At 37.1% G+C, this 11,742-nt stretch overlaps 1 protein-coding gene across 6 annotated transcripts in view; it reads right to left on the reverse strand.

Moving 5' to 3' along the window:
• Nucleotides 1-264: 264 nt before the first annotated feature.
• Nucleotides 265-11,742, reverse strand: part of ksr2 (kinase suppressor of ras 2) — a 216,187-nt gene continuing 204,709 nt past the window's right edge. For 4 of the 6 annotated variants that reach the window (XM_009301241.5, XM_009301240.5, XM_073950865.1 and 1 more), the window contains 2 exons: nt 3,936-4,065; nt 270-2,508 (listed from right to left, as the gene is read on the reverse strand). In XM_009301241.5, coding sequence (XP_009299516.1) covers nt 2,362-2,508; nt 3,936-4,065 — 277 coding nt within the window. In that variant the 3' untranslated portion in view covers nt 270-2,361. 6 annotated transcript variants of the gene reach the window in all.

The following is an 11,742-nucleotide window of genomic DNA, read 5'->3' on the forward strand; positions in this document are numbered from 1 at the left end:
TAATTAGTATATGTTTATGTTGTTATTGAGCAGAAAGCATGCTGCACATGTTTACATATTCATCTCAATGCTGCTGTGAGTATATCAGGGCCCTAACGTTAAGATTATTCTCATTTTCTCTCTGAACCACTAAATAATTTATAATAATATTTTATAATGCAATGTTTCAGGTATAAAGCTTCCACATGAAGTAACACAGACTTTCTGTGAACGAAAAAAACATGAATCATGACAAAGAGTAAAAGGAAATGACAAACAAAAAGCAAAAGTCCAAAATCAACACCTTTTTATTTTCATATAATTTCATAAAGGATGAGTGCAAAGAAAGAGCTTGTGATGTGTACCAGTCGCTAAGCCATGGACCATAAGGCATCAGTAAATACAAGCTTTATATATACTTACAACAAATACATAATACAAAAACTCAATCATGGAGGCCATCAAAGAAATCAGCAAAGACGGGCACAAAATATCAGAAAAGAAACGCAAACTAGAGCGATGGAAAAGTGTAGGTAAATAATCAACGACCACCAAGTAAATGCATGGATGGAAAGTAGGAAAACAAAAACGTTAACAACAACACACGCACACACACACACACACACAGAACAACTCATACATTCATAATGGGGCAGAAATATAATCAATGATAATGAGGTCGGATTCAGTGATTGTAATATTAATCACAGCAACAGATTATTAAGCAAAATCTACAGCCTGTTAAATAGGCCTGATATGGAAGCTGCTAATAACGGTTGTTAACAAGATCCCGTCTTCTCGCAATTTGACAAAATCACTGTCCCGGACATCCTCATAGCCCCGTTTCAAAAAAATATATATAAACATTATAGCACAGTCATTTATTCATAGGTCTAAAATTGTGCCTTACAAGGCCTGATATAGATTTTAAATATCATCTGTTATTACTTTCTCACGTTGTTTAGTCTGTAAAACTACTACTGTATGGATCCGGGGTCCGTAGCATGAAGAAATCCCCTTAAAAACGCCCTCATGCGTGTAAAAACGGTCGACCGTACAAATATAAACGCCCACTCGACGACATCTGTATTTTTGTGATCCTAAAATAGACTTCAAAAAGAACAGCAGCAACAAGTTTGTGAGCACTGGCACTGTTTATGACCCAAAAAACCATGGCTTTTTTTAACGAGTGAGCAGATTGTCTGTACCCAGAGTGCATGGCGCTGATATGGTGGAGAAAGCGGGATAGCGGTTTAGTTTAAGCCATACCTAGCGAGCGACACCGACCTTCACACCGATCCGTGTTACAACATGGACACTCCAGAACTTGCAACATGCAACAGTCATAATAATGAGATGTCGTTTATAATAATATACAAATGGTGAAAAGTGCACTATTACTCATGGTACTGGATGTTCTCTACAATATAACATGTGTGTAGCCTAGTACAAACAAAGCAAAGCTTTTAAATTATGCTAAACATTCGTATGCACTGATAAGAAAAGGTTCGTAAGTGTGATAGATACAGTCTGTCATATCTATCCCTTTCTTTGTAGGCTCAGGAATAGCAGTTTACCTCTAGGTAATTCTGTTTTTGTCACAGTTAGGCATGATACAATTCAAGTGTCGATAATAAACATATACACGCTCAGTTACGGCGCCATTGTACGAACGCGTCTTTCTATATAGGCAAAGTAAATGAGTGACACAGCTGCACGCGCTACTTTATCTACAATGCGAAAGGAAGGGAGAGAAGTTCCTCGCATTCTCGGAACACTCGTCTCCATGGTTACGGTAAAGCTTCGGAATGTCCGCGCATAAAAAAGCATGGAGTTCTGTGAAACACATACAGCATGAATGACGAAATGACGAACAAGTAAAACAAGTTCAAAAGGGTACATTTGTCAAATCGAAATAAAATGAATACATTCATCAAACGACTGAATTCCAAAAGAAGAAAAAACAATACAGACAAAAAGTTGAATAACACTAGTATCAGTTTTATAAATAAACAAAAAATGCATTGCAGAGGTTCAAAGAAAGAAAACATTCACTGAAAGTGGACTCTTTGAAGATAATGAGAAATAATCACAAGCAGTTGATATGCAAAACAGATCAAACATTTAGCCAAAACAAAAAACAGAAATCAAACAAAAGAGAGAAAACATCTGCCTTTCAGAACCAAATCATACACCAATAATATTGTGTGCTCTAAATATGATAAATGATGACTGCGTTTGGGAAACGTCGCTAAATACAGCAGAATACATGCACCACTCTTGTTAGGTTCTCTCAGCCGCGTCGACTGACTCCATTTTAACGTCACGATTTTTTATTTTGTTTGTTTATTTGTTTTATAAACAGGCGGTTTTGAGTTTAGCTCATTTCACATACTCAGCTGATTTCCAGAAGTGTACTGGGTGAGACAGGCGACGGTTGCGTTTCGGCAGTTTCTCCAGTAGTTCCATGAGCTTGGAGAAGCTGGGCCGCTCTTCCTGTTCATACGCCCAACAGAACAGCAGGATGTCCTGCAGAGAAAGAACAATCTGATCAAGTACTAGGTTTAAACTTGACAAAAAGTCCCAGTGATGTCAAAATAAAGTTTTTTAGATGATAGCATATTAGTCATAAGGATATCTATCTATCTATCTATCTATCTATCTATCTATCTATCTATCTATCTATCTATCTATCTATCTATCTATCTATCTATCTATCTATCTATCTATCTATCTATCTATCTATCTATCTATCTATTCATCCATCCATCCATCCATCCATCCATCCATAAATCAACTATCCACAGTCCATCCATCCACCAATCCAAAATCCAAAATCCATCTATCCATCCATCCATCCATCCATCCATACATCCATCCATCCATTCATCCATCCATCCATCCATCCATCCATCAACTATTCACAATCCATCCATCCACCAATCCAAAATCCCTCCATCCATCCATCCATCCATCCCCCTATTTGCCTTTAGAATTGCCCTCATTCTTCATAACATAGATTTAGCATGTTGTTGGAAACATCAGAGATATTGATCTGCATTAACATGACAGCATCACACAGTGGCTGACAAATCTGTCACCTTCTCCACATCCATAATGTGAATCTCTGCACATCCGGAAGGTGCTCTACTGCAGGGGTGGCCAACCCTGTTCCTGGAGAGCCACCAACCTGCAGATTTCAGTTGCAACCCATTTCAAACACACCTGCCTGTAATTATCATGTGGTGTTCAGGTCCTAATTAATTGGTTCAGGTGTGTTTGATATGGGTAACAACTGAAATCTGCAGGAAGGTGGCTCTCCAGGAACAGGGTTGGCGACCCCTGCTCTACTGGATTAAGAACTGGTGACTGGGGAGGCCATTTCAGTTTAGTGACCTCACTGGGTTAGTCTCAATCAGCTCCCTCGTTTAGCCATTTTAAGGGGAATATTTGCACCATGCCAAATGTCCTTTTTCTGCATTCTGATGCTTATTTTGAGCTCTACATGCCTAAATGGTGCCATGTGATGGGTATTTTGATATTTGCTTTACCAAGGTGTACATAATAAACTGGCTTGTGACTATACAGTATATATTGTAAGTGATTTTATAATTGCCAAATTTTTCTGCTTTTAAATTGAAAATAAATTTAGCTATTTGATTATTTATAAAATGTGTTTCTTTTTTTCATAGAGCACAAGATGTTACATGCCATAATAATACAATATCTTATGTAAAATGTGTCTTATGTTGCCAAAAATCATGATTTCTTGTTGTTTGAATTAGTATTTTTTCCATCATGTATCCTGGGAGTTATAGAATCCCCCATGTGCATACAATAAAAACTGACCTTTACTGATATGCTGCAAAAATCTTTAGCCAAATGAAAGTAGCTAATAAAACTTTTTTCATTTGTTTTGCCTATATAAAAGCTGTGGAATGTGTGTGAAAACTCACGGATATTTCCTTGCCCATGCCGATCTGAGTGAGGATGGGCTTCATTCCACTTCCCACCTGCCAGATAATGACTTCAGCCGGCTGGTTCTTAAAGGGCCACTCGCGCGCATGGAGCTCATACCAGATAGTGCTGAAAAACATGACCCACAAAGTATGAATGTTAGTGATGCAGTATTTGCTTAATCAAAACTGCAGATAAATTACTGACCATCAAGCCATCCAAGATGAAGGTGGCATTTTTCCTTCAGTACAGCATTAAAGAAAACAGGATCCTTAGGTATTGTTAAAAGGCAGTATTTGTTTTTGTTTTGCCTGTATGTGTTGTAGTTTGTGAATTGCCGCGGACGTAAAAGTGCCACAGTATAGCCTAAAATTTAATTTAATATTCTACTGAAGAAAAAACTCCTACATCTTGGATGACCTGGAGGTGAGTAAAAATTAATTTTAGAAGTTTTTGGGTGAAATATCCCTTTTACAAATTATATACATATCTAGTATACAATCATCTATTATACAATCATCGCTAGTAATTCAAGTCTTTTGTCAAGGATAAAATCAACAAAAAAATAAATAAATTTAAATAAATCTTTCAAGATACATTCTTCAAAAACTCCCATAGAGGATTCAAGATATGCCAGAAATCATCGGATTTCAGACCCAAGTCATAAGTCAGTTTTTCCAAGGGTAAGAAAATGGCAATTTAATTTATCCACATATTGACCGAAGGAATTTTAGGAGAGGACCACAACAAAAGAATACATTTTCTTGCAAAATATGTACAAAAGTGCAACACAGATTTACAGATCTAGTTTACACTGAAAAAAAGTGTTGCATGCAGAAGTGTTGCAAACAATTTATTTGTGTTGAATTTAAACAAACAAATTAAATTTAACAATGTTCAACTTAATTTGTTTGTTTAAATTCAGTCCAAAAAAATTGTTTACAACCACTTAACATAAAAAAGTTGAGTAAATCCAAGGAATCATCTATGAATAATTTTTTTCAGTGTATGACTAAGGTGTATAAAGCAAGAATGTTAATGTCAATGACTACTGTATTTGCATTATTAAGCTGTTATATAATCATTATACAATCAGTAGCATAAAATGATCTCAAAGTGAAGTTTCTTAAACTAATTTCGAGAGGAGCACGTGATAGGATTGACTACAGCTGATCCCTATCTCTAATCACTAACTAGCCAATGGGAACACTCTAAATACAATATAAATATCCAGCCAAAACTTCATTCCTCATCTTCGTTTTGAAAACTCCCCCCATCCTTCCCTTCTCCCGCCTCCTCAGTTCGGGCGACACGGTGGCTCAGTGGCTAGCACTGTTGCCCCACAGCAAGGAGGTCATTGGTTAAACACTAGCTGAGCCAACCGATACTCTCTGTGTTGAGTTTGCATGTTCTCCCCATGTTCGCGTGTGTTTTCCCCGGGTACTCCGGTTTCCTCCCACACTCAAAAACCATGCAACAAAAGTTAAAGTCACAAGCACTTATTACAAAATAGCGTAGCTAGTGATCTATTTGGGAAGCTATCGAGAACTACCTGATATCATATCCCTCCTAATGCTTATAGACCAGGCGGGAGCCTCGGGCTCATCTATCACCGAGCTCAGGGTTCTCTCCCGGAACAGCATGCCAAACTTGCTTAAATAGTTAAGCATTATCTAAGTGTGAACTCTTGAAATGACAATAATATCGCTTATCGCAACAACTTCTGTGACGATTTATATTGCACAGCAAAAATTCCTTATCATAACAGGCCTAGTTATTTTGTTATACTGTAAATTTGAAAAAAAATTGTAAAATATATAGTATTTATAAGAAGGGACACAGTGGCTCAGTGGTTAGCACTGCCGCTTCACAGCAAGAAGGTCGCTGGTTCGAGTCTCAGCTGGGTCAGTTGGCATTTCTGTGTGAAGGGCATCCGCTGTGTAAAATATATTCTGTACAAGCTGGCGGTTCATTCCACTGTGGTGACCCCTGATAAATAAAGTGACTAAGCTGAAGGAAAATGAATGAATGATAATATTTATAAACATACGTTACATAAACAGATCTCAATTATAAATTGTTTATCTTAAACAAAACAAAAAGTCAGATAGAGCTACTCATACGTATAAGCTGGAGTGTGTGTGTAAGAGCACATGTGGAGAGCGCCACAGGCCTCCCTGAGGAGCCGCAATAAAGCAGTTGAAAAGCTTTAAAGCACTTCTGCCGCACGTCGTCACTTTGCATCCCCGTCGCCGATACAGTCAGAAGTCATCAAAGATAATTAACAAATGAGTCTGACTGCTGAAAAACGCAGTGTTCTGCCCTAAAGAGCATGCTCATGTTAAAGTTTACTAAACCACACTTAAGAGCTAATTAACAATCATTGAATGAAGAGCGCCGCTGAAAAGCCCAATCATCTGAGCTCTGCAATTTAAAATCAAACGTTAAAATGTTCAGCTTGAAATTGGTGAAGAAAAAGAAATCCCTTTTGCAGCACTGAAGAGAAATTCAATACATAAAAAAACCCTGGATTTGCACTCAATGCTGTCATTTAATTGTGTGTTTAAAAAAACTGTGCAGAATGAGTTAGCATGATGTGTTCCCAGTCATCTTTAAATTACACTAAACTATCTGATCTGGCATACTTTGCTTAAATACTATAATACAGATGTCTAAATCTGCTGATTATGCAATCATCTAGAGTAGAAATCTGGAAATGTGTTGGATGATAGTGTCTTTTCCATAGTTTGATGGTTTACTACAGCCATGGTTACTGAAAAATGTATGTTTATTCATTCATTCATTTTCTTTTCGGCTTAGTCCCTTTATTAATCAGGGGTTGCCACAGCTTAATGAACTGCCAACTTATCCAGCATACGTTTACACAGCGGATGCTCTTCCAGCTGCAACCCATCACTGGGAAAATGTACGTAGATATTACTTCTTTTTTTAATTGAATATACATTTGCCAGTCACACGAGGCAAAGCTAAAACAGTTTAACAATATTTATTTACAGTCGCATGTCGTGATTTTGCCAAATACAACACGATCCTGGATTAATATCTATGTTTGTTCGAAAATGTAATCCATAGCAGTTTTTTATTATTTTTAAGGTCAATATTATTAGCCCCTTTAAGCTATATTTTTGACAATAGTCTACAAAACAAACCATTGTTATACAATAGCTTGCCTAATTACCCTAACCTGCCTAGTTAACCAACCTAGTTAAGCCTTTAAATGTCATTTTAAGCTGTATAGAAGTGTCATGAAAAACATCTAGTCAAATATTATTTACTGTCATCATGACAAAGATAAAATAAATCAGTTATTAGAGATGAGTTGTTAAAACTATTATGCTTAGAAATGTGTTGAAACAATCTTCTCTCCGTTAAACAGAAAATGGGGAAAAAATTAACAGGGGTATAATAATTCTGACTTCAACTGTATATATGCTGCCTGCCATTTGACCCATTTGCCTGTGTATTGACCACCACTTTGGATTGTCCGTATAGATCCGTTAGCTCCTGTGTTGACTGTTGCTTGGCTGACCATTCTGTTTAATAGACCCGCGTTTTGATCCTCAACCCCGTTGTCAGCGTCACATCACATTACACATTCTTTTTAGTTTAATGCTTTGCATTTCAGCTACTATACTCCCAAATTCATTCTGCATAAATCCACAGATTTTTTACAAAATTCTGCTCAGAAATAGCAAAAAACACAGACTGTTTTTTTTAAACTTAGTTCCTGATTTATCAGGGATCTCCACAGCAGAATGAACCGCCAATTACTTAGGCATATGTTTTATGTGTGTATTGTGTAATTTTTTAAACAAAATTCTGCAGAAAAATAGAAAAAAAAATGTCCACAGATTCTGTCTGGCCACACTAAAAACATTTTGTCAAGTTAAAATTAAAATTATTAGCCCTACTTTTCTTTTTTTTTTTCCTTGTCTCAAAAAAGAGCAAGGAATTTTTCCACAGTATTTTCTATAATATTTTTTCTTCTAGAGAAAGTCTTATTTGTTTTATTTCAGCTAGTATGAAAGCAGTTATTTAAAAAAAATTGTAACCATTTTAAGGTCAATATAATTAGCCCCCTTAAACTTTTTTTTTTTTTTAGATTTGTTCATCTACAGAACAAACTGGAGTTATTCAATGATTTGCCTTATTAACCTAATTTCCCTATCTAGTGAAATATTATGTACTGTCATTATGGCAAAGATAAATCAGTTATTAGAAATGAGTTATTAAAACTATTATGTTTAGAAAATCTTCTTTCTGTTAAACAGAAATTGGGGAAAATATACTTGGGGGGGGGGGGTAATAATGTATATACAGACTTCAAAATAATGCGCCAATAAATAAAAGAACAAAACGTGCATAAAATATCTCACAGCTGCTTTCATAAGCCATTGTGAACGTTCAGCTGAAATAAAAACGGCAGTGGCAGAGAACAACGCAAGTGAATGGGCAGAAGGGACAAGCGTCAGAATGGCTGTAGGGTCACCTCTAGGTAAAGTCCCTCAGTTTGACCAGCTGGACAGCTTGTACTCGCCTCCCATATAGACTGACAGTGTGACAGAGCCTCCATATGGAGAGAACAGCTGAGGACGCAATTGTGTTAGGACCCAACAGAGCAACATTCCTTCGTTTCGTCAACCATCCATCCATTGTTTTATTCATTTGGCCTGCACACGCACTGCCTCTGGAAAGGCCAGAGTTAGGTAGAGAGAAGTGCAGATGGAGAATCCGCTCTGTGTGGCGTCCCGTGTGGATATGAGCATTGAGCCAATCAATTCTGTGATAAAACTCATGCTAAGCAGGCCATATTCTGGATGTTTGCAGTTAAAGTCAGAATTATAGCCCCCCTTTGAATTTCTTTTTTTTTTTTTTTACAATTTATTTGCAAAATGATGTTTAACAGAGCAAAGAATTTTCACAGTATGTCTGATAATATTTTTTCTTCTGGAGAAAGTCTTATTTGTTTTATTTCAGCTAGAATAAAAGCAGTTATTAATTTGTTAAAAATCATTTTAAGGTCAACGTTATTAGCCCCTTTAAGCTATTTTGTTTTTCTATAGTCTACAGAACAAACCATCATTATACAATAACTTGCCTAATTACCCCAGTTAAGCCTTTAACCCTCTCAAGGCAGGCGTTGCTGATTTGCAACAGTTAAAAGAATAGATTTTGCCTGTTAAAGGGTTAAATGTCACTTTAAGCTTTATAGAAGTCTCCTGAAAAATATCTAGTCAAAAATTATTTACTGTCATCATGGCAAAGATAAAATAAATCAGTTATTAGAGATGAGTTATTAAAACTATTATGTTTAGAAATGTGTTGAAACAATCTGGCATATGTTTTACACAGCAGAAGCCCTTCCAGCTGCAACCCATCCCTGGAAAACACCCACACACTCATGCATTTACACACACACTAATACACTACGGCCAATTTAATTCTATTCATTTCACCTATCACATGTCTTCGGACTGTTGGGGAAACCAGAGCAAATTCATAAATAGACAATAAATGAATGAATGAATAACTAAATAACTTAATGACATCATTTTAGTGAGCTCACATAGAGTTAAATAATTAAATTCTACATTTTTTAACCATTTCAGTCAATCTTCACTCTGGCGGAAGCACTTTTAGCTTAGCTTAGCTTAGCATAAATCTTTGAATCGGATAAGACCATTAGCATTAGAAAAGTTGCTATTTTCTTGAATGATATAGCTACGAACTATCTGGGAACTGTATCATACCTGCCAACACTCCTGTTTTTTTCTCGGGAGTTGACCGTATTTCACACCAATCTCCCGCCAACCTCCCGTTTTGTTATTTCTCCCAGAAAACTCCCATAATTCCACAAACCCAGCCTCCAAGCCATCTTTTCAATACTGTCTGTCAGTTGGCGTTTCTGTGTGGATTTTACATGTTCTTCCCGCTTTTGCATGGGTTTTCTCAGGGTTCTCTGGTTTCCCCCACAGTCCAAAGACATGTGGTACAGGTGAATTGGGTAGGCTAAATTGCCCGTAGTGTATGTGAGTGAATGAGTGTGCATGCATATTTCCCAGAGATGGGTTGCAGCTGGAAGGGCATCCTATGCGTAAAACATGTGCTGGATAAGTTGGTGGTTCATTCCGCTGTGGCGACCCCGGATTAATAAGGGGACTAAGCTGAAAAGAAAAAGAATGAATGAAAAAATGATCTCATATATATAGCAGATATGAACTGTACTCTCAATCCGTCATAAAAATTAGGGGCTTTGCTGCCATACCATGACTGTGCAATGATAATACACAGATTCTAACTGGTGGTCAAGCTTAGAGCTTGGTTCTGGAACATGTTTTCAGGCACTTTGTAATGTCATTGTGACAGTCCATCTATATGTCAGCAAAGTAAAAAAAAAAAAAAGAGATTACGCCGGAACAAGAGTATAGTTCCAAGCCATATCGATCTAAAAATAGCAACTTCTCGTTTTCCATCGGTCTTAGTACACGATGTATCAAGCTTTAAATAGGAAAATTATTTACACTCTTTTCTGAATAATTGCTAATGATGCTAAAGGTCTAATACAATTCAATGATCTATACTAAGCTAAGCTAAAATCTATTTTCAAAAAGTTCTTTAAGGGTTGCCTTTTTGTTTTGAAAATCACTTACACCAAGTTTACAGCTATTTAAGAACAGTTTTTAAGTTCTCTCTAAACCCTGCATTTTAGAGAGCCTGCTCTGCTTTGATTGGTCAGATTATGGGCCTAATCTTTTGCGATTGGACAACTTATACAGCATGTCCCTGCTGAAAAAAACAGCTTAAACCAGCCTATGCTGGTTGGCTGGTTTTAGCTGGTCGACCAGGCTGGTTTTAGAGGGGTTTTTGCCATTTCCAGGCTGGTTTCCAGCCATTTCCAGCCTGGTCTTAGCTGGTCAGGCTGGGAGATGACCAGCTAAAACCAGCTTGACCAGCTTAGCCAGGCTGGGAGCCCAGCCAAAACCAGCTATGTCCAGCTTAAACCAGGCTGGTAAAGCTGGTTTTAGCTGGATTTAGCTGGTCATTTTCCAGCCTGACCAGCCTGACCAGCTAAGACCAGGCTGGAAATGGCTGGAAACCAGCCTGGAAATGGCCAAAACCCCTCTAAAACCAGCCTGGTCAACCAGCTAAAACCAGTCAACCAGCCTAGGCTGGTTTAAGCTGGATTTTTCTGCAGGGGTATCAGAAATCAAACATTGAGCAGAGCACATGTAAACCTAATAAAATGAACAGTAAAGATGTTGTCAGGTTTACCAAATCAGTTTAAGCCCATGCCTTTATCCTTACAGGAAGTGGACATGGATTTGCTTTTACAGCACAATAAATGGGATTTTCTCGACATGTCGATACATGATGCAAACTCCTCCACGCCTCAAATAAAACTACAGTGTTCAAGGGTCAAAAAAAATGTTGTTTGAGGAAAGCAATGGAGACCATAGAGTGGCAATATGCATATTTATTTACGGTTGAAGTCAGAATTATTAGCCCTCTGAATTATTAGCCCCCCTGTTTATTTTTTCCCGCAATTTCTGTTTAATGGAGAGCAGATTTTATCAGCACATTTCAAAAAATAATAGTTTTAATAACACATCTCTAATAATGTTTTATTTTATCTTTGCCATGATGACAGTACAAAATATTTTACTAGATATTGTAAAGACACTTAAAGTGACATTTAAAGGCTTAACTAGATTAATTAGGGTAACTAGGCAGGCTAGGGTAACTAGGCAAGCTGTTGTATAATGATCCTTTGTTCTGTAGACTATC

Source organism: Danio rerio, chromosome 5 (genome assembly GCF_049306965.1).
Source record: "Danio rerio strain Tuebingen ecotype United States chromosome 5, GRCz12tu, whole genome shotgun sequence".
Lineage (NCBI taxonomy): Eukaryota > Metazoa > Chordata > Actinopteri > Cypriniformes > Danionidae > Danio > Danio rerio.